Source organism: Pituophis catenifer, unplaced genomic scaffold, assembly GCF_029215685.1.
Source record: "Pituophis catenifer annectens isolate HBS135680 unplaced genomic scaffold, rPitCat1.0.hap2 SCAF_4, whole genome shotgun sequence".
Classification (NCBI taxonomy): Eukaryota; Metazoa; Chordata; class Lepidosauria; order Squamata; family Colubridae; genus Pituophis; species Pituophis catenifer.
This window is the reverse complement of record NW_027256884.1, coordinates 99,104,401-99,128,380: the sequence shown is the minus strand read 5'-3', so window position 1 is coordinate 99,128,380 and position 23,980 is coordinate 99,104,401. Positions and strand designations below refer to the sequence as shown.

At 37.2% G+C, this 23,980-nt stretch overlaps 1 protein-coding gene across 5 annotated transcripts; it reads left to right on the top strand.

The window, feature by feature from the left end:
* The first annotated feature begins 4,783 nt into the window (after window positions 1-4,783).
* TFG (trafficking from ER to golgi regulator) lies at window positions 4,784-23,280 on the top strand. Of its 5 annotated transcripts, XM_070942740.1 has the most exons (10): window positions 4,784-4,860; window positions 9,448-9,554; window positions 10,361-10,557; window positions 12,519-12,602; window positions 13,312-13,458; window positions 14,223-14,390; window positions 17,409-17,549; window positions 19,345-19,437; window positions 22,063-22,469; window positions 22,922-23,280. In XM_070942740.1, exons 3-9 carry the CDS (start codon window positions 10,374-10,376, stop codon window positions 22,440-22,442), a joined length of 1,197 nt encoding a protein of 398 aa, XP_070798841.1. In that variant the 5' UTR covers window positions 4,784-4,860; window positions 9,448-9,554; window positions 10,361-10,373; the 3' UTR covers window positions 22,443-22,469; window positions 22,922-23,280. The 5 variants fall into 5 exon arrangements, with proteins under 5 accessions (XP_070798841.1, XP_070798842.1, XP_070798837.1 ...); XM_070942741.1 differs by lacking the exon at window positions 22,922-23,280 and having other exon boundaries at window positions 22,066-22,869; XM_070942736.1 differs by lacking the exon at window positions 22,922-23,280 and having other exon boundaries at window positions 22,063-22,869.
* Window positions 23,281-23,980: the final 700 nt, after the last annotated feature.

The window sequence follows — 23,980 nt, the reverse complement described above, 5'->3', positions numbered from 1 at the left end:
GAGATAAAACTGTGTTAGGAGAGCTCATGCTGCTGAGAGAAAGCAAAGCCACAAGCAGGGCAGGTAGTGCAGACCTGGCCTAATTTTCTACCCAGAAACAATTCAGGGGCTTCATTTAGATTCCCCACCCCACCCTGATATGATTCTGACGGTATGAGAGGTGATTCTGGTGGTGTGCGCGAATGGTGCAGGGGGGGGATCTAAATGAAGCCTCTGAATTGTTTCTGGGTAGAAAATTAGGCCCAAGCCTGCCCTGCCTGCGGCTTTGCTCTCCCTCAGCAACACAGGCGTCACACGAATCCCCAAATGCGGCAGCAATGGTTTGCCCCATTTTAATGGTAGGAGACCTTTCCTAACAGTTTTATCTCCAGAAGACAAGGGCAGAGCTGAATCTAAACTTTCCAACCTGTAGTTATTGCTAACTTACCTGTGCTGCGTGCCTGGCACCCCAATCCCCTGGGATCATTTCTGCACGCTGTTGCAGTTGCTTGGTGTCCTACCCCACTCCCTGCAATTGCTTCTGTGAGGCTGGCCAAGGTGAGGCCGAGGTGTGGCGTGGCATGGAGGGACCAAGGGCGGCAGGGGCTGGACTTTCGCTGTTTCCAGGAAGCCATGTGGGCCAGATCTAACTATATCATGGACCCAGGGGCCTTGAGTTTGACATGTCTGGGTTAAGGTATTAGCCTAGAACCAGGCAACTGTGAGTTCAAGTCCTGACTTAAGCATGAAAGCCAGAAGGATGGGCCAGTCAGTCTTTCTTAGCCCAACTCATCTCAAAGGGTTGTTGTTGTGTGGAAAATAGAAGTAGAATTATGTATGTTGTTTATTTATTTTATTTATTTGTTTCCATTTCTATACCGCCCTTCTCCAAATAGGACTCAGGGCGGTGAACAGCCAAAGTAAAAAACAGAGCATACAAAATTTAAAAAACAGTATTAAAATAATTAAATATTTTGGCCGTAAATTAAAACAACCCAATTTAAAATCAATTTAAAATTTAACTCCAGCCAGCCCAGCTAGTTGAAATAAATAGGTTATCAGGGCCCGACGAAAAATCCGGAGGTCTGTTATTGTATGTAACTCTGGGGGGAGGTTGTTCCAAAGGGTGGGCGCCGTCACAGAGAAGGCTCTCCCCCTGGGGGTCACCAGCCAACATTGTCTGGCGGACGACACCCTGAGGAGGCCCACTCTGTGCGAGCATACTGGCCGGTGGGAGGCTATTGTTGGCAGAAGGCGGTCTCGTAAGTACCCCGGCCCTAAGCCATGGAGCGCTTTAAAGGTGGTCACCAACACCTTGAAGCGCACCCGGAAGACCACCGGGAGCCAGTGCAGCTTGCGCAGGAGAGGTGTCACATGGGAGTGCCTCGTTGCCCCCATAATCCCCTGCGCGGGGGATTATGTTGTTGTTGCCTTGACTTACTTATAAAACTAATAAAGACAGGAATAAAAATCTAATGATAAAATAACCCAATTATGACAGCTCCACCTGTTGTGTGAATATAATTAATCATGTCATACAAACCAAGCCTAAATATGGTATATGGATCCAATTTATAATATACATCAGTATTCACATCATTGCCTCACTTGAAACCAGTGAGTTTATTGGTTACTCAGCATGATATACAAGATTATTCAGCCATCTGTTGGAATACTATTAAATTCAACAGCATAATTAATACCATCTCTACAACTTTGTGAACTTTGATCTCCCACGCAGTACGAACTTTGTTTCTTCTTTAGAACAGGATACATCAAGATAGGTACTCTACAGTAAAAATGAAAATCACTGGTGAAAGATTTCATAGGAAAATGATAAATATGTGAAAAGCTTGCTGCTCCTATAGATTAACCTTTCTATAATATAGATGTGCATAAATATTAAAATAGTCTTTGTATTCTTTAAGTAGCAAGGAAATCAGAAGACTCATTCCCTGGCAAAAACCTGAAATGTTTCCCTGCTTGTCAGTTACTTAATCTTGAGTCTAATTTATGAAACCCGCTGGCAATAAAACAAGTCAGACAAGGTGTTAGACTGGAAAACTATTGTACAAAAAGCTTAATTACCAGGATAGTTTTTATTATACAAAATACTTTACAATTCCATTCTTTTAAGATTTCAGTTAACTAAACTGTTCACAAGGACCCCAAAATATGTCCTTCCTAACAGACAGGAAGCAGCAGGTGAAGCTAAGCAGAATCACAACAGATACCTGTACAATTAGCACAGGACCCCCACAAGACTATGTGCTCTCTCCACTTCTCTTCTCTATATATACCAATGACTGCATCTCAAACGATCCATCTGTTAAACTACTGAAGTTCGCAGATGACACAACAGTGATCGGTATCATTCGAGACAATGATGAATCTGCATACAAATGGGAGGTTGAACAATTAGCCTCGTGGTGCAATCAGAACAATCTGGAACTGAACACACTCAAAACCGTAGAAATGGTGGTGGACTTTAGGAGAAACCCTCCCATACTACCACCTCTTACAATACTAGACAACACAGTATCAACAGTAGAGACCTTCAAATTTCTAGGTCCTACCATATCTCAAGACCTAAAATAAGACACCAAACATCAAAAACGTCACCAAAAAAAAAGCACAACAAAGAATGTTCTTTTTGTGCCAACTCAGAAAGCTCAAACTGCCCAAGGAACTGCTGATACAGTTCTACAGAGGAATTATTGAGTCTGTTATCTGCACCTCTGTAACTGTCTGGTTTGGTTCTTCAACCCAATAAGACAGACTCAGACTTCAGAGGATAATTAGAACTGCAGAAAAAACAATTGCTATCAACCTGCCTTCCACTGAGGACCTGTATACTGCACGAATCAAAAAGAGGGCTGTGAAAATATTAACAGACCCCTCACATCCTGCACATAAACTGTTTCAACTCCTACCCTCAAAACGACACTATAGAGCACTGCACAACAGAACTAGACAAAAGGAGTTTTTTCCTGAACGCCATCACTCTGCTAAACAAATAATTCCCTCAACACTGTCAAACTATTTACTATATCTGCATTACTATTAATCTTCTCATTGTTCCTATCACCCATCTCCTCCCACTTATGACTGTATGACTGTAACCTTGTTGCTGGTATCCTTTGTTTCCTAATATGATTTGATTGCTTATTTGTTCCCTACGACTATCATTAAGTGTTGTACTTTATGATTCTTGACGAATGTAACTTTTATTTTATGTACACTGACAGCGTATGCACCAAGACAAATTCCTTGTATATCCAATCACACTTGGCCAATAAAGAATTCTATTCTAATTCTAATTCTAATTCTAATTCTATTTTTTCCTTTTCCTATTTATTCTGTGGATATATCGTAGCTCTTCTATTTAAATCTGTTCTACTTGCTTATCAAGACTGACCTTGAATGCATTAAGGTGTAACCAGGCTGCACCCACAGTCAAGAAAAAACGTCTTGGCCACGTGGATGAAGTCACCTGTCCTTTAGATCAAGTGGTAGAACTTTATCTATTGTAAAATCTCATGAGAAATGTATTTATCAGTATGGTACCATCACAGTGTTGGAATGGGCCCTGCCTTGGAGTTCCTGTTCCTGTGTAAGAAATATGGTTGTTAGACTCCCATGGGGTTATGCAGGGGTAACTTGAATCCCAGGCCTGTTTGAATCTTGCTAGGTGAAGATGTAATGAAGGGATTTTGGGCAATTCCTAGTATGGCTTAATGGCTTTGGCTTAGATCTTGAGTGAGGGCTAATCCTATCATGTCCCGAGAACCATGACTTTTGTTTTGTAGAAAAACTGACCCAGCCTTTGTTTTGTAGATAGGTTGGCACCAAAATATCTGCTGGGAAGGGGCAGGGAGGGAGCTGAGGCTCTGCATTTATGTCTTTTAGAAACATGTTTCTTCTTTAGGGAAAATATTATTCTGCCTTTTTAATATTTCCTACAATATTTCATTTTCCTAGGAGAGGGGTGGGTGCTAACTTCCTACAGTAGAAAGGGTCGTCTGCTGAACTTCAACCTGGAGCTCACTGTAAACCACCTCTGCCTCCTAGAATGCATTGCTGTACCATATAGCACAATTTTACAGGATATTGTAGAAAAAAGACAAGGCAAAAAATCTCTATTGCTGACAGAATTTCTGCTGATATTTTTATAAGAAGGCAATGCCAAGTGTATTAAGACTGTCATGTTAACAAGATGGCATACTCCCTCTTTGAGGAAGCTGGGCGGTTCAAAAATGTAGACATTAAAATAAATTTTCCTAAATTTTCCTAAATAACAGGGAGAGAATTTTATAATTTAAATTACATGACAATTATGTCACACCAAGGTGGCTGTGAGAGAAGAATTATTGTCTATTATGCAGAATTCAGTTCTTAGGAGCAGGAGAGCATATTTTTATTGTTTCAGTTTCATCGAATTTCAGTGGTTTCATGGCTGAACACGCATTCACGTACTGCCCTAAATCCAACTAAAATATGGTTTAATGCAAAGGGTAAACGTTGCCACTGAACACTTATCACTGCAAATGTTTTTGTTTTACAAAAAATGTTAATTTCACAAATCCACAAGAAATTCTTTTCTGGCAATCCGTTCTACCACGTGTAGAAACAAAAGATCTTCTTTCAGTTACGGAGGGGGAGGAAGGGGGGACCCGCAGACGATTCCGAATTGCGTATTACGACTTCCCCGACGGCTCTTCTTGCGCCTGCGCAGCTCCGTTTTCCTGTGACGAAGCGTTTCCAGGCCAGGTACTCGCTGTCGGGTCGCGAGTGCGGTGCGCATGCGCGGAGATTTGGGCTTGAGGGCGGGGCCGTGACCACCTTGGCAGATTCCCTTTGCCACGTACGGCGGCGGTGGCGGTGAGTAGCGGGGACTTTGGGCCGGGTGCGTGGCTGAGTGGGGCGCTGCCCATGATCTCCTGGTGCTAGAAGAGCCAAAATCGAGGCGGCCGGGGAACCGTGGCCTTGTCTTGAATGGGCGCGGCCGAGCTGCTCTGTATGTGTTATGTGGGGGGCTGCGGGGTGGGCAACCGGCCGGAGGATCGCGAGGGGAAGAAGGAGATTTCGCCCTTCCATTTTTCTCGTGAAAAAGAAAGAGGTAGTTGAGCGCCGGTCAGCTGCTGTCACTTCCTGCGCCCGCTTCCCTTTCCTTTCAGGGTTGCTGGCCCAAAGGCGAGCAGCCTCATCGGCCTGTTGCAACCAAACAGGGGAAACTTATGGGGCGCAGTGCATTATTCCGGGGTGTCACCTTTATGGGGAGAAAGATCTTTGCTTAGAAAGCTGCTTTTTATTGGAGGGGGGGGATTCCTTCCCCTCCCTCTTCCGATGCTGGAAACTTTACAACGAGCAGTTTGTAGCTCTGTAAATTAAGGTCCCCGAGGCTGGGCTGTGAAAACCGGGGTTCTCCCAGTGATGCCCGATTTAAAAAGCTGCAAAGGATCCTTACTTGGAAAAAGGGAAGATAGTGGCCAAGGTCATTCAAGCTAGATCGCCACTATATTTAAAAACAAAAAAGATGTGGAGACTCTAAGAGAAGAGCAACAAAGACGATTAGGGAGGGGACTGAAGTCTAAAAAGGAATGAAGGTTGCAAGAATCGGGAATGTCTAATGAAAAGAAGGAGTAGGGGAGACATGATAGCAGTGTTCAAATATCTCAGGGGCTGCCACAAAGAAGAGGGAGTCAAGCTATTCTCCAAAGCATCCCAAAACAGGAGAAGAAGCAATGGGTGGAAACTAATCAAGGAGAAAAGCAGCTTAGAACTAAGGAGAAATTTACTGACAGTTAGAACAATTAATCAGTGGAATAACTTAACTCCAGAAGTTGTGAATGCTCCAACACTGGAGGGTTTAAGAAAAGCTTGGGCAACTATTTGTCCGAAATGCTATAGCGTTTCCTGCCTGAGCAGGGAGTTGGACTAGAAGACCTCCAAGGTCCCTTCCAACTCTGTTATTCTGTTGTTGTTAGAGGGAGGGTTTTGCTTTAAAATCTGACTTTTGAAATGAATGGATTTATTCCACATAAATCTATGGTAACTTGTCTCCTTTGAAAATTCTTAGGATTCCAAGCTCTCATCAATTTCTTCACTTTAGGAGCTCTTTATTTCCTAGGTATTCCACCTCCCATAGGATTCTAATACTTAATCACCGGTCAAAGTAGAGCATTCTACTGAGAAGTGTTCAATTTTTAATTTTTAAAATTAAAATTACAATTAAGTTGTGCAGTTAAGTTATATGATTGGAATTGAAGAGCTTGATGATTTCTGGTGTAGACTTACAAAACGTAGTGGTGCTTTTTGTATATTTAACATAACATTGTAAATTATGCTAGATATACTGAGACTTTTAGGGTGTGTTTTTCATGTGAAAGTAAGAGTCTGACAGGATGGGGGCAGACTGTACACATTGTGAAATAAATAATGAAATAATAAATTTAAATAAACTCCTTGGACCATCACCTAAGGAGGCTTTTATTAAAATAATTGCTTTATAATCCTTCAAACTGAACCAGAGGTACATATACAGGTAGTCCTTGAGGTATGACCACAATTGAGCCCAAATTTCTGTTGCTAAGTAAGACAGTTTCTGAGTTTTGCCCCATTTTACAACTTTTTTTTGCCACACTTGTTAAGTGATTCATTGCAGTTGTTAAAGTTAATAACAGGGCTATTAAGTGCATCTGGCTTCCCCATTGACTTTGCTGGTCAGAAGGTCACAATAGTTGATTACCTGATCCTGGGACACTGCAACCGTCATAAGTATGAACCAGTTGCCAAGCATTCTGATTTTGACCATGGAGATGCTGCAGTGGTCGTAAGTCACTTTTTTCAGTGCTGTTGTAACTTTGAATGGTCACTAAATAAATAGTTGTAAGTCAAGGACTACCTGTAAAACATTCAGCACTGTAAAGCTATAATTACAGATAGTCCTTGACTTACAACTATTTATTTAGTGACCATTCAAAGTTACAACAGCACTGAAAAAAGTGACTTACGACCACTGCAGCATCCACTTACAACCATTCATTTAGTGACAGTTCAAAGTTGCATGAATAATGAAAAATGCGACTTACTACCAGTCTTCACACTTATAACCAACATAGCATCACCACAGTCACATGATCAAAATTCAGACATGTCAATCAGCATGTATTTACAATGGTTGCAGCATCCTGATGACCTTTTATGACCTTTCCAGCCAGCTCAAGCAAAATCAGTGGGAAAAACCAGCATGTATTTACAATGGTTGCAGCATCCTGATGACCTTTTATGACCTTTCCAGCCAGTTCAAGCAAAATCCGTGGGAAAAACCAGATTTGCTTAATGACCACACATATTCACCACAGGACAACTGCAGTGATTTGCTTAATAGCTCTGGCAAAAAAGATCATAAAATTGGGCACAACTGACTTAACAACAGCCTAGCTTAACTAATGAAATTGTAGTCATAGGTTGAGGACTACCTATAATTCCTTAACATATGTACCATACAAGTTTTATATGTCTGGAAATATACAGTTGCTGATTTCAGTGAGGCTTAGATAAGTGAATATAGGATTTTAGGCCAACATTAGTCCCAAATTATCTGCCTTTAATGAAAATTGCACTGAAAGCTTCATATATATCCACAACAAATTCACTTGTAAGATTTTGGCCATTTCTTGATTACAAATTAAACTTAAAGGATGACATTTAGAGCAGTAATAAAAGGTTCCAGAACATTAGTTAATTTGATACAACAAACAAAGTAAGTTTTATGGCATCTTAAATATTGGTAGGATTCTTATGGAATATCTTTCAGTGACGATTCTGAAATGGATATTGGTTTTTAAAATTACTGTATGCCACTATAGATTAACTCATTTATACTTTCCTGTTGTACAATATAATTGTTAGATTACAAACAAAAAGATAAAGCAAAAGAAATGTAGAAGAGTCTGTAGTCACTAAACAAATAATATACTATTTTAAAAATACATTTGGGGGAACTTTATTTCAAAATGTTGTTTATATTTGAATCTTTAAAAGATATGACAATAGTAAGAATAAGTTGAGGTTTTGTCAACAAAGAACTAATACATTTTATAGGTTAACTGTATTTTATGTACAAATAATGGAGAAGATTAGATCCCAAGTAGGAAATAATTCCTGAATATCTGAAAGATTTCTATTTCTCTGATACATAAAGTCAGAAATTATGTTCTTGGGGCTGTAGCATTGTTTCACAGTTCTTGCTGCAACTTAAAATATGTATATTAACCAATAAAGATTTCATTAAAAATTCTTAATTGGATTTAAGCTTATTCTTCAGTTTATCTAAATAGCAGCAGATGATAGCCTCTTTCTTGTTTGCATCAAACAATTTTGCTGGGTTATGCTAGTCACTGCATTATACATATTTATTTTGTAATGCATTGAGTCCATCAAGCAGCTGGTCTGATTGTTATCGCTAGGGAACTGGGGGTTTATTGGTTTGTGTACTGGATTTTATCTATAGTTCAGTTCACCTGGAGACACAGAGTGAGTTGGGCAACCATATAAATTTTCTTAATAAATAAATAGTAATCATTGAAACAAATTGCTTATACTTTCTCTTTCTCTCTCTCCCTCCCTCCCAGTGTGTATAATACTTTTATTTAATCAAACACTAAATCAAGATAATGCAATACAGTATATTAAACAGGTCTTGGATTTATTGTTCTTCATACTGTATGTTATCTGCTGAATGAGATCCTCTGTATTCTCCTTTCCTGTTCTCCAACATAGGCAAAATTCATTCAGAATTTTGTTCATATGTCTGGATTTTTTAGTACTGGAAGGAAATAAATACTGTACATCCAATGGAGAATTAGGGAATGTTCTTCTGTATGGTTTGAGGGGGGAGCTGTCAATATGCTATTACACATGTTATTTGAAAATGATTTAGAATTGATAAAAAACTGAAATTTATAAAAAAAATCATCTTGTGTTTTTGACAATTGAGTGATAATACTAAATATTAAAACGTGTTTTACATGGGAACAATGTAAACTATAGGGATTATAATTGTTTAGATGTTCATTTGCAGGCATTCTTTCCAATCATTAATCCTCCTAGCAAGATTAAGTTTTTGGCTCTAGAATTATAGAACTGAATATTTTGTAGTTTTGAACTATGCATAACCTTTCGGCCACCAAGTAACCTGATCTGTTCTTTCTAAACTGCCTTCTACCTTGGCTTGATGAAATATAAAATAATAACTGAGTTATATAGTTTACGGTCCTAATTTATTCTTAATGGGATACTTAAAAGCAGGATATTTTAGCAATAATACAACTCAAGTATTAGTGAAATCGGTGTAGAGTCAGGGTTATATCTTGAGAATGTAAACATTTAAATGTAGACTTGCTTATGAATGATATTTGTCTCTTGAGAGATGATAACAAAACCTAACTTAATGTTCTGTTGCAGGTATTGTGCACTACTGCCTATTTTGCTAATCAACACTGCATGGCGGGGCATTTGACATCCAGCTGAAAGCAAAAATCATTATTCTTTTGGGAACCAGTGCAAAACAGGTGATTTACACATATATTTTTATAGGATTTATCAAAGTATAAAGTATTGTGAAGTTAGAGTGATTTCTCTTTTTTATTATGATGAAATGTCATTTGTAAATTGATCTCAACTCTTTAAATAGCCAATTTTATCTAAAGTAATTGAAACATTGTTTTCATCAGCCCTTAAAATTAATTATCCAAAATCTCTTGATATCCTTCATGAGAATCAACACAAAAATTGTGAGATTTCACGTTATGACTCCAGAAGTCTTGCAAAATAATCTCCTCATGACATTTCGTAATCTTTTTAAATTTTCTGTTTTTATTTCTATTTTTTTTAAATGGGAAGTTTAAATGCTGACAATCTTGGTGACTATGTCACTCTTGTAGTCAATAATGTACTGTGCTATGCTATTTACGGTTGATAAATCTGCAATTGTCCCTTATAATTTCACACTTTTTCATGTGTCTACATTTTTGAAATTATGTTTTAAAAGATTTATTTCTTTCCTAGCATACCAAATAGAGGAGTATTTTTTAAGGATGACAATTCTTCAAAATTTAAATCACAAATTCAATTTGGGTCACTTTGAAAGAAATCTAACTTTCCTTCAGAATTTTACAAAGCTACTGAAACACCAGGGCATGAGATATTCCTAATAGTAATGCCCTGCCATTTATTTATACACCTATATGAACACATACACACAGAGCCGGTGGGGGGGAGGCTTTTGTTCCTTCTCCCCACCATAAGCCTACTTTGTATTTTGGTTAAATTGATAGATATTCATGTTACTAATCCATTTTTATATTTCTGTAAGAAGACCTGTAGTAACTATGAACGGCCAACTGGATTTGAGTGGAAAGCTTATAATTAAAGCTCAGCTGGGTGATGACATTAGGAGAATTCCAATTCACAATGAGGATATCACCTATGATGAGTTGGTGCTGATGATGCAAAGAGTTTTCAGGGGAAAACTGCTGAGCAACGATGAAGTTACAATAAAATATAAGGATGAAGGTAGGATTTTTTTTACTTTCCATTTTCTAATGTCTAATAATGAAAAACTAATGGAGTCTTCAACTTTTGCTTTGGAACACGTTTTTTCTAGTGCATGCAAAGCTATGAAATTACAAAACAGAACAGTATCAGTGTAATTAGATCTTTCTTAGTTACATTGAATCTTACATTATATAGTTACTTTATGATAGTATGATTAAATTGCAACAGATTTTTTATAGGAAGTAATGTTTTGTACAATAATACTTGTATATGTATCTCCTCCTTTGTTTTATCTTCTGTGTTGGGCCATTGGCCACATGTTCGAAACCAGTCTAAAATGGCCGTTTGCCTTAAAATGATGCAAGTGTGGTAACTTTTATAGTAAAATATGAAGAATGCAGAACTAAGATTTAGGAACTAGTGACATAGGGAAGGATTTATAACATGAAATTTATCCAGTGGAGTGGACTTGTATTGGAAAGGCAGGTGGACGAAAGAAACAGCTTGGAAATATAACCTGTCCTTGAGAAATCTTTTGGGGAATGATGAAGACATTTATAGCATTCTCAATAGGAGATTTATATAGTCCTACCTTGCTACAATTAGCAGAGAGTGATATGTGAATCCCTGAAGAGGCAATAGTTAATGCAGTAAATATAAATTCTGACCTATATGTATGCAGTTTTCATAATTTTCAGTCTTAATGGAAAGCCTCAGATAGTACTTCTCAGATATATATTATCCAAACTTCTTCTTTTGTTTAACACTGTAACCAGAGAAAAAACAAACATTTTCTGGTTTTTGTTGGAACATTAATAGAGTTTACACATTTCATAAACGATTCAAAAGTGCTGTACAGTTCTTGTAAATGAAGTATTTTTAGTAATTAAAATAGACACCTTTGTTTATAGGTTTTCATGTATTTGAAAAAAGCAGCTGTTTCCATGGAATAATTAAAGCATTGCATTTATCATGATTATTAGAATAACTTCATCCTTTTTCAGAATTTACATAGAAGCCTGAAAAACTATATACTTCAATAAATGGCAGATAGATATTCCGCCTGTACTAGAACCCAAACACTTCTTTCAAATTATTTTCAACCTAGGCACAGCTCAGTTAAATGGCATAAACTGAGTGGTTGCATTTTGTAATTGTTGCACCTTGGATAAGCTTAGTGGCACTTCTTGTTAGTTATTGACTGGCAATAATTGCATCTTGGAGCATTATTATGGTTATAGCACAGCCTTAAGTATTACATACCCAAGGTACCTATTAGCAAAGTTTGCTGTGAATATCTTTAATTACTTCCACTTGAACATTTAGTGCTAATTTTTCCATCCGTGCTATATATATATGCTTAATGTCTTGGGAACATCCTTGCACTATGTCATAAGATATAATCATCTCATGTTTAGACTACTGCAACAGTTCTAAATGGGCTACCCTTGAAGAGCATTCAGAAGCTACAGCTGGTGCAGAGTGCAGTGGTGCTGGAAGTTTTGAGGCCCCAAGAGTGGACTATGAAACACAACTTCTCTGCGAGCTGCACTGGCTGCGTGTTTACTTCTGGATGTAAATCAAGATGTTGGCAATCACCTTTAAAGCCTTTCATGGCATGGGCTCAGGTTACCTGAGGGACCAGGTCATCTCAATGAGATTAGTTTGCCTCACCCATGCTAGCAGAGGAGTCAAGCTTGCAGGCTCCATTGGCCAGGAGATTTTTAAAAATCTATATATCACAAAGAATCTTTATGATATCAAAGCGCCCCTACTGTTACTTGAAGAATACAGAGTAAAGCCTTGGAACACGTTTTGACAGGACTTCAACTCTGCCTGTGCTACCAGGTTTTATTTGATTCCTTCCCTCCCAGCTACTTGTTATCTTTTGGAAATAGATTTTTAAATGGCTGACACTGATATGTGAGGGGTTTTTTTTTGGAAGTTGTATCTGATTCCTCATTCTTCTTAATTAACAGATGGAGATCTTATAACTATCTTTGATAGTTCAGATCTTTCCTTTGCAATTCAGTGCAGTAGAATCCTGAAACTGACACTGTTTGGTAAGTAAAAATATTGTTAAAAGTTGCTTGATACTTTTTTTTCTATTTTCCTTGGTAATAAATTTTCTTTCATTCCCAAGAAATCACGTAACTGTTCAGAACATAGATGGTGCATATCATTTGTTCTGAAGAAGTTACCATATTTTTCAGGGTATAAGACGCACTGGACTATAAGACACACCTACCTTTTTTGGTGAGGAAAAGAAGAAAAAGAAATCTGCCTCTGCCTCTGAGCAATTTTGCCTCATTGCAGCAAACAGCCTGCTTTACTTTCATTTTTGTTTTCAGCATAGCTTGATTAGCACAAGGGGGAAAAAAATCTGCTCCAGCAATTTTCTTCCTTGCAGCAAGCAGCAGGGTCCTACTCAAAACAGTTGAGAACAAATCAGCTGAGAGTCGGGAGGCTGATCCAATCAACTTGTGCTAATTAGGCTGTGCTAAAGCTGAAAGGAGCTGTTTTTTCTTGCTATTTGCTTGCAAGGAGGTAACTGCTGCGAGGCAAAGGCCAAAGGGTGGGAGCCAGTGGGTGGGCGGGGCTACATTTGGTGTATTAAGACGCACCTAAATTTTCACCCCCTTTTAGGAGGGAAAAGGGTGCGTTTTATTCTTTAAAAAATAAGGTAATACATGTTATGTACAAGTTATAAGGTCTTAAAGACTATTTTGTCTTATCTTGTGAAAACTTACTAGTGTGATATCTGTTTTATAGTTAATGGGCAGCCAAGACCGTTAGAATCAAATCAGGTAAAATACCTTCGCCGAGAACTTATAGAGCTTCGCAACAAAGTGAATCGTTTATTGGATTGCTTAGAACCGCCTGCTGAGCCAGGACTTTCTACTAGTCTGCCTGAAAATGGTAAGTTGATAATCGTTACTTAAAAATGGATTGATGTGGATGTACTTTCTCATAAGCTATGTTTGCCTAGAAATGTGCAAACATTCCAGGGTGGAAATGCTCTGTTCCCTAAACATTCTGTTCTAGCCTCATTTACCACTTAGTTTATTTAAAATATTTATATGACTGCCCATCTTAAAATGAGAGCTTTGAGTGCCTCATAATCATAACAAAGAAATAACAGAGTAAAAAGAAAATATAGCCCCATAAACTCTCCCAACACAACCTATAATACTGTCATGCATTTAGTTTTATTTTATGGTGCCTTTAGTATTTTTTAAATAAGTAACTCAAGGTGGCAAACATATATGCCTCTTCCTATTCTTACAACAGACCTGTGAGGTGGGTTGGGCTGCAGGATAGTAAATGGCCAAGATCACCTAGGTGGCTTTCGTGCCTGAGGTTGGACTAGAAGGGACAATTTCCTGGATTTTAGGCCAGCCCATTAAACACATCAAGAGGCCTTTCCTTTCTTAACAGAAGTTAAGAAAGGAACTGCAAAATTGGTTTGAATTATATGTTTTAGGTGAGGACTAAATGCTTTTCCAACATGGAATCATTTCTAATAAGGTCCAATTGAAATATTCTGGGTTTGGAGTTTTGACCTTGCAACTTTTTGTGCATTGCTGTAATTGCTTTAAGTCTGTAAAGTTTAGGCTTGTTACCTAACAGTGTTAAGGGCTACCGTAATCTCAGACTTTTGAAAATTTCCACCTCTGTTGCAGATGTTGCAGAGGGTAGGGAAGACAAGCCTACTAGTGCCGATTCAACTGTCAAGCCGTCTACTCAAGTTATAGCAGCAAGTATGTCTGCTTTTGATCCATTAAAAAATCAAGATGAAATCAACAAAAATGTCTTGTCAGCATTTGGGCTGGCAGATGATCAGGTGTCGGGTAAGAATATATATTTTATTAAAACTGTTGCTGAAGTTTGCTCTTTCAGAATTGGCCAGGCATATGGTAATTTTATAGATGGTACAGGTAGTCCTCACTTAAGGGCCATGCGCTAAACAACCATTCAGTTTACAAAAGCCTTGGAAAGAGTGCTTTACGGCCTGTATAGTACTTCCAACCATCACAAAACTTTCTCTCTCTCCTCCTTCCCCCCCCCCTTTCTGTCACACACATGCACACACAGACATACACACTCATGTGTTTGCAGCCTGGGTATTCGGCTACCTGCTTATATTGCCAAGCATCTTGTGATCACTGGCTTCCTCAGAAAGCCAATGGGGAAGCTGACAAGGTTGAAGCTACTACCACTTGTCAAGAGGACTCCCTGATAGGGAGAGAAGCCACAAAGACAAAGGGAGATAAGGATTTTAGTTCAGTCTGTTCGCTTAACATCTGCAACCAGGAGTACTAGAATTAGGGTCGCTGAGCATAGTATTCATGTGATATCTTACTTAACCAAGATTCCATCCTAATTGTGGTGATTAAGTGATGACTACTTGTACGTGAAGGAATTTCAGATTTCAATTTTTTGCATTAATTATTTTTACTCCCCCAATGGAACTGAAACTCCATATTCTCTTCCCCCTCCCCCTTTAGTGTCTTTTATCTAATGTACTTCTTTCCAACATGGGTTCAGTACAAGCCTATATCTCTTAAGTAAACCACCACAAGTATACATTTGAATCATCATGCAGGTAGTCCTCAACTTAACCACCATTCATTTAGTGACTGTTCAAAGTTGCTATGAAAAAAGTGACTTATGACTAATTTTCACACTTAACAAACGTTACAGCATCCCCATAATCACGAGATCAAAATTTACCATGTTTTTCCAAAAAGAATACCGAGTCTTATTTTCTTTTGATCCCTGAAAAAATGACTAGGCCTTCTTTTTGGAGGGTTCTAATTATTGACTTACCTCTCGGCAGTGGCGCCAACAGCCCCACCGAGCAGGAGCCCGCTGCTGGCCCACTTCTTCTGCGGCCACTTGCCACCACTCGCACGCATCACCCCGACCTCTGTTTCATCTTCAGATGCCTGACGGAAGGCATCTGCAGCCGATAACAGAGCTCCAGATCGATCCGGAACTCTGTTATCGGCTGCAGATGAAAGGCATTATTCTCTCTCAGCCTAAATCACATCAAAAGATAGTTGTCGAGATAAAACAGATGACTAGTGTATAAGAAATCTTGATATTTCAGTGAAAACTTGAGATATAAATGCAATAAAGACATACTTGGCTGGCGATTTATTACTGTATTAATTTACTAGGGGCATAATTAGGCTGTGCAGATTTAAGCATTTATCTGTTCACATTGATTGAATTTTAAGCAATGGAAAGTGATGTTTTAGTAGGCAGTCACCATCAGTTCATAACAGCTGTTAATAATATACTCAGGGATTGCCTTGGTTTACATAAATTTGACTTACAAAATCTGGGAAATCTATATATTGGGAATATATGTATACTGAATTTCTGAACAGCAACAGTGGCAATATATTAATCTCACACCTGAGGATTAATAGCAATTAATCACACCTGGCAATATATTAATCTCACACCTGAAGATTAATAGTTAAAAAACACACAATAAGGAATTTTAAAAAATGGAGAATTCAGTTGGTAGAGGAAATTAATCTTAATTTTTTTTTACATGCTAAATATTAGCACAGTGTTTTTTAAATGACAGATAATTGCTACTGCATAGTAGATACACATGACTACTCGTTGCAGAACTATCCCTGAAGTTTAGTGGAAAGATAAAGTTGCAACATTGATTTAATGGATTGGATTCATATCTGTTCGCCGTGTGCTGTGAAATGGATTGGATTTAACTTAATTAGCTTGGAATAGACTGTTAAAAATAAGTTCCAGTTAACTTCAATACCAGTTAAATCTTTTAGTATGATTAATATCTGAACATGATGAAGTTTAGAATCTGCTCGCTTGGATGCACTCCAGAATCTGTCTGTAACAGTAATTAATTCAGCATTATAAGGTACATTATAGGAAGTTAATATCAGTTGGAGTTGGTACTACTCTGAATAATTATGAATAATCGTGAAACTCATCATAGTTATTTTTGTCTAAGCGAATGGTCAAAACAGCTGAGAAAATTACTTTGGTCAGTATCAAGTCAGTAATACTACTATTTGAGTTTCAAAAAGTAATATAAGCAAACAGCAGATGGCAGCATTTTAAAGCAGATATAACATGGCAGCACTTAAATTTAAAAATGAATTTTAAAATGTGGTTTAGAGCATACAATGGTACTGCCATAGCTGTACAAAAATTGCTAATTTGGAGCCTAATAGCATATTTGCATAGTATTGGAGAGATTGTTTGCATTATTTAAAATAACATTTCTCTAAGTAGTGAAATATGTATTATGTTCCCAATTTTATAACTGGCAGTCGTTAAGTGAACATCACAATTGTTAAGCAGATACCACATTTGTTAAGCAAACCAATTATTCACAATGTAGTATTTTTTCTGAAAATGAAGCGAATGCTGGTTTTTGGCAAAAATGTCACAAAACACATTCCCAGACTTGAAAACCCTGGGTATAATTTCCAGAAACCCTCCAAAAGTAGTCATCGATTTGTGATTTCTAAGTGAGAGAAGGGAAAGCTGCATAGGAAGTAATATTACCTATATTTAATTAATTTGATTTAAAAGAGACTAAAATTATATGAAATTGAATTTTATTTCAATGGTTTCATTGTGGCTCCTATCCTTTTTTGAAGAATGGATCCAGACATCCATTCAAAGGCTAACTAGAAAGCTATGCATTTCTGACACAGGGGATTAATTGTATTAATGTTCTGCAGCTATCTTAGTATATGCTGTTTATTTATTTGCATCCCACCTTTATTATGAAAGTAAGAACATTGGATTCCAGAAGGCATAGCAGATTATTGTTCATTATTTTATTTTCAAAATATTTTCTTTTCCAGGGCCACCCAGTGCCCCGGTGGAGGAACGTTCAGGAACACCTGACAGCATCACTTCTGCATCCTCTGCAGCCCATCCACCCTGTGTTCAACCACAGCAACCATCATATGGAGGATCTCAGCCCCAAACTGGTCAAATAGATGGTAAGCAATTCATTCATGTTTATTCTACTCCCAATGAACATAGTTGCCCTTTCATATCTCACAATGTGATACAGTTTATGACGTTTGCTCCTGCAGTTCCACACCACTTTTGGCTGTTTGCAGTTTTGTTTAACTGTTCCTGGCCTTGCTACCCTTACTTCCGTGACTCTGTGCCTCACCTTTAGATTTCTCTCAAGCATTTATATCTTGTGATATCTTTGAGTTGTTTTTTTTTAATCTTTGTTTTCAAGCCACATTTGTTCAAATTCACGTCTGGCTATGTATATGTTTAGTCATCGCTTCTTCATTTTTTTCACTGTCAAAATGTAATTCTGTTTCTTGGAATTGTGGGTGTTTTTATATTACTCTAAAGTACTTTATATGCTAACAGATGGTTTTTAGCTGTTTTAATTAATCAAATACAGGAAACATGCATAATGTACGATTTAAAAAGGGTTTTTTTGATTGTGTAACCTAGCACTAGGTGGTGCACTAATGCTGAGTCATAATAAAGAGTTCTCTAAAATGAAAGCATAAAGGCTATTTGAAGGTTTAGCATAGTGGCTTAAAAATGAAGCAGTTACTAGAAGTACTACTTAAGTTTTCTAAATAAATAGTCAGAAATATTATCATTTTTAAATATCTGGTTCATTTCACAGACATTAGGTACAGATGATAGAAAATTCCAATATTATTTCTGACCTAAAGATATGCACACAAAACTGCCTTTCCAAAGCAGTGTGTGTTTATGCAGGCTCTTCTGTGATTGTTGTTATCTTCCTCTTGGTAGGTATTCTTTCCACAGGCAGTTAGTGATAGTGGTCCTGCGGATTGAGAGAGAAGGAAGCGTACTGCCCTATTGATAAACTAAAAGTTTCCTCCCAAAGTGTTTTGCATATAATAGATTGCTATCCTTCCCTAAATCAATTTTTATTTACTGGCAAAAGGCAACTGTATATATACATGTACGTACTGTATTTTTCGGAGTATAAGACGCACCTTCAGAAAAGAAGCCCCCAAACAGAGCTTCAAAGGCTTTTTTCTGAAGCTGTTTCAGAGGCAGAAAAAAAAAAAAAGCAAGGCCCAGAGCTCACAACCAAGGAACCTGTTGCTAAAATTCACCTCTGGGAAAGCTGATTGGGGGTATTCCGGGAGGCTGATCCACCTGCCAGTCAGCTTTTTTCTTATTTTCCTCCCCAAAAACTAAGGTGCGTCTTATACTTCGAAAAATATGGTATGTTCTCGTAGGGAAATTGTTTGGAGGAGAAAATATAAACTACATTCTTGCAATGATACTTTTGACCCTAGAAAATAATCAGTTACAGGTAGTTCTTTATTTAAGAGCACAATAAGGACCAGAATTTCTATTGCTAAGCAAGGCTGTAAAGTGAGTTGCATCTAATTTTATGAACTTCTTTACCATGGGTGCTAAATGAATCAGTACAGTTAAATAAATCAAGTGGTTGTTGAGTGAATCAGGCTTCCTAGATTTGGAAGAAGCTGTCTGGAAAGGTCACGAATGGCTATCACATGTCCCCAGAGCCCTGCAACCGTGCTAAATACATGCTGGTTGCCAAGCAGTCAGATTTTGATCATGTGACCATTGGAAGCAACAGTTGTAAATGCAAAAACTAGTTGTAAGTCACTTTTTGCAGTGTCATTGTAACTTTGAACAATTGCTACACAAATAGTTATAAGCTGAAAATTCTTATTTTAAGAGAACAATATATGAGAAAGATAAAGCTAAGTAAGCAATATTCTAAAGTTGTAAAATTTTTAAATTTTAAATCGGTAGGCCAAATGTATCAACAGTATCCACAACAGGCTGGATATCCTTCTCAACAGCCACAAGCTCAACCTCAGCAACAATATGGGGTACAATATCAAGGTAAGCAGGTGGCAGGTTCTTCAGCATTGCTAAATAGTTTTGTAACTACTTGAATACTTCTTTTTAGTTTAGTTTTTAAAGAAAAAATAAAGCAGGAATGAGTTATTAATGCACAAGTACTTTTAAAGCTCTTCTTATTCTCAACTCTAGGTACTTTTAGATACTGTATGTTTAGAGCTGTTTTGAAGTGATAATGTATATATTCCTAAGTAGCAACTGAATGCTACCATTGCCCAGAGCTGATTGCTTTAATAGTTTAAATATAATGATATATATCATGCATATTTCAGTGTCTTCATTTTTTAAAGGGGATATTGTACAATAGTTTGAAAAAACAGATGGAATGCATTATTATAATTAAGTTTAACATAAAAAATAAAAACAGTAGAAAATGCCCAATTGCTTATGTTTTGCTTGCTCATTCCACCAGACTGCAGATTTCCTCTAGAAAAAAAATCTAGCATCCTACAGTTACAGTGAAACCAGTCAAATATTTTCAAATGCCCAGTAAATCAAATGACTTTTAGAAGAAAAGCTGCATCTGAACGCTTACATTTCCCTTGAACATTTTGTTTAGGATGAATCTTCCAAAACAAAATCTGAGGCCCAGCTCCTACAAAGACACAAAATAAATGCCTCCTGAGTTTTAGCAGCTGTTAATCAGTATAGTTACCAACAGTTCCTTCTGCGTATGGAAATTAGTTTTGTGATGCAGATGTACATTACAAGATGATAGTCTTTTACTTCTTAGTATCATCAGTAGCTATAGGTCAGCCTAGTTCAACCAAAACTGTCTAGTTGTGCTCTTGATTGTTTCAAAGTAAATTTTGAGCCCAAATTCAGGTGAGTTCAAAATTGACTTCAGAGTGTATTTTAGTCATTGCTTTCTCTTAAGGATCCTGAGTTTTTAATAATTATTATGTATCTGGTATTTAATGCTAACAGGATTCCAGTCATTGGAGAGGTTTCATTGCAAGTAGCTTCAGGTGTGTTTTATGCAAGAAATAAATGGAGTTCTTAGTCTCCCATCCCTTCCAGATTTTTGTTTCACATTACCAGTGAATTTCTCTTTGAAAGTTATTTGTGATATAACTGAACACATAGAATTAAAAATATATACACTCCTATCTACGTTTTTGTATTTGTGAAAATTATATCTGGAGATAATATTTTGCATTCAAGTGTGTATTGATTATTTCATGCTGGGATCTACATGTACACATACAGACATACTGATAGTTTTGGAGGTACTAAGCGTTTTGAACTCTAAAATTTTTGACTTGAAACTTGGCCATTTTGAGCTCAGATGTTTTCAGCAATCTGGTTTTAGAAACAATGTTGAAACAGGCATTTCTCACTTTTTAATGGATTATTATTGGTATTATGAGTGCAGAACAAAAATATGTTCCCAAAATAGCATTTTGTGGTTGGAACAAAACGCTCAAAAGTCATTTATAGGTTTTGTTCTGATGGAGAATAATCATCGGCCCCTCCTATGGAACATTTTGAACGGGGCTATTTTGTTACAAACTTGAAACAAAACTTGTTTCCCATTTGGTCCACACTTCTTTAAAATGTGCATCTGTTCTAAAGAGGCCTTGTACGTATCAAAATATGTGAAAAATACTATATTTTGTTTATATAATTTTATGCATAAATAATACAAATTCATACAGTTTCACCTTGTCTACCATCTTGTCATTTTTTTAATGGTTTATATAGATTTTTTCCCCACACATATGCTTTGTTGAAGTGTGTGAACTTGATGGTGCTGGATATTAAAAAAACCTATATTTTGTTCACCTACACAAATCAACTTTTAGAATAAAGTTTTGTGAAACTGTTCCTCTATGCATACAGAACACCATGTTTATACATATTTAGGGCTGAAGAATTCTGAATTCATTTTTTCAATAGCTGTACTTAAATTTTATAACTGTTTCAGAATATGCATACACATTTGTGCGCACACACACACTCACACAGAGAAATTAATTTTGTATGTGGTAATGGCAATTATGTACAATAGCATGCACAAAGATGGAAGAGTATTGAAATTCCCACAATGGACGAATGAATCATAAACTGTTAGAATTGGCAGAAATGCGAAACTTCCCTGTTTAGTCAGATGCTTTTCTAAGAGGCTGGGGACCTTTTATAGGCATTATGCTAAACAAAGAATAAAACAAATCAACCATTTGTAGATTTTATAATAGAAAAAGATGAGAACTTATTGTGGGGTTGAAGGGATTTCTGGAAGAGATAAAAGGGAAGGGAGGTGATACCCTGTTTCCCCCAAAATAAGACATTTCCTGATAATAAACCCAATCCGGCTTTTGAGCACATGGCAATAAAGCCAAGTGCTTATTTCAGGGTTCAAAAAAATATAAGACAGAGTTTATTTTCGGGGAAACACAGTAGGTTGTCAATATCTGTTGAAGAGAAGATTGGGAGTTATTATATTTTATAAGTGTAGTCTTTTTTTGTTTTTTCTTGCCCCTTTTTCTTTTCTAAATATTTTTATTTGTCTTTTACTTCATGTAAAACTCAATATAAATAAATGATGCTAATATAACGAAGCAAGTTCTACTTTCACCTAAATGTTGTTTTCCTTGGATCTCTTAGCAGGTTACAGCCAACAGACTGCTCCTCAACAAGCACAGCAGTTCCAAGGATACAGCCAGCAAGCCTCCCAGGCTCCAGCTCCTGGCTTTCCTGGCACAGCTCCACAGCTGCCAGCTCAGCCTCCTCAGCAGTATCAAACAGGCACTTACGCTCCACAAAATTATACAACTCAGGCCTCCCAATCTGCTAATTATAATGTAACTCCAGCATCGCAACCTGGAATGGCTCCTAGCCAGCCCAGCACCTACCAGCCAAGACCTGGTTTCACCCCACCTCCTGGAACTACTATGACTCCTCCTCCAAGCGCCCCTAATCCTTATGCACGCAGTCGTCCTCCATTTGGCCAGGGCTATACTCAGCCAGGTCCTGGTTATCGATAAGGAAACTATGCTGTTAAAAAGCCCCAGGTAAATTCAAGCAGCTGCTGACGCTGTTCCACCTGTACAGACAAGAAGATTCTTTAATTGATATTTAAAAAATATTGAAAGGCAAAATATTGTATGGTATCACCTTTGCTCTTTAATTTTCTGGGATAAATGACCAAATGAATCTTGTCTCCTGCTTTAAATTGTATTGGCTTTCTAGTTTAATATTTGTCCCATTGGAAACACTACCTAAATGTATGTAAAGCAGATGACATTCTAGCTTGCCATATTAAACTGCTAGGTAAAAATCTAGCTGACTTACTTGAATTGGTTTTACTAATAAAATTAAGTACTAAATTCGATCCACTTGTTAAAAATTAGATACATATAAATTGTAACCTTCACAATACAATTGAATAAAAACATTCAAATCATTATTTGATCAGTTGCAGAGAAGTCTGTTTAGTAATTGTTATACTTCTGTCTTTCTACAGAAAACTAAGTCTCCAACTCCCTGGATTTTATTGAAATATTTTTCACATAAGAACACATTTGAAGCAGTTCCTGTTATTGTAGCAGCTGAAAAATGTTGTAGTAAACGTTGTGTAAATTTGTTCTTTTTCTTGCATATATCAGTAAAAATGACAGATACTTGATTAATGATTATAGCCGAAGCCTTGGCAGAAAAACTCAAGCGAATTAAGTAAATTAAAATGCCTTTCATAACAGATATTAATAGCAGTCTAGGACTCTCAGTGTTCAGCGAGCAGTAAAATTCTTGTACTGGAAACAGAATGCTGTTGTTATGTGTTGTCTTAACATTTTGATTAGCTAATAAATAGCTTATTTTAATTATTATTTGTAAGTTAAGGTATGTTACCATGGCACACTTGGTGAATTACATCAGAATATTGGTAAGGCAAGATCATGGGTCGTTCAGAGGGGCTTATGAGTGTTTGTTTTTTGTTTAGATCACGGGTATCAAACTTGCTGCATCATGTTGCCGTCACGTGACATTATGACGTTTTTCCCTTCACGGAGCTGGGGTGGGTGTGGCCTACATGTGACGCATCTGGCCTATGGGGCACCAGTTTGACACCCCTGGTGTCACCCCAATGTTATGTGCATAATGTTTAGAGCATTATGCATATAATGTTTTTCTTAATTCTATTCAGATGTCCCTGCTCAACACTTTCTTCTTTTTTTAAATCAAGCCCAAGGATCAAAGACTATAATGGTTTATTAAAACCTGTACTATTTTTATCTGTTGTATAAAAACAAATTGAATTAATGGAGTCTTAAAATTAGATGATCCAAAATATTGGAGGGAAGAAAAACTACATGGTAACTATAAAGTATGCAACAAATTCGTACTGTCTTCAGCAGCTATCTTTTATTGAACAGATACTTTTAAAAGTTTATTTTCACAACATTGAATATGCTTGTCAATTACAACATACTCCAGAATTTCAGCATCAGTCCTTGGTAAATTTTCCCCACTCCGCCCTAGAACAGCTTTTCAGTATCAGTGTTATTCCATTTATCTTGTGCCT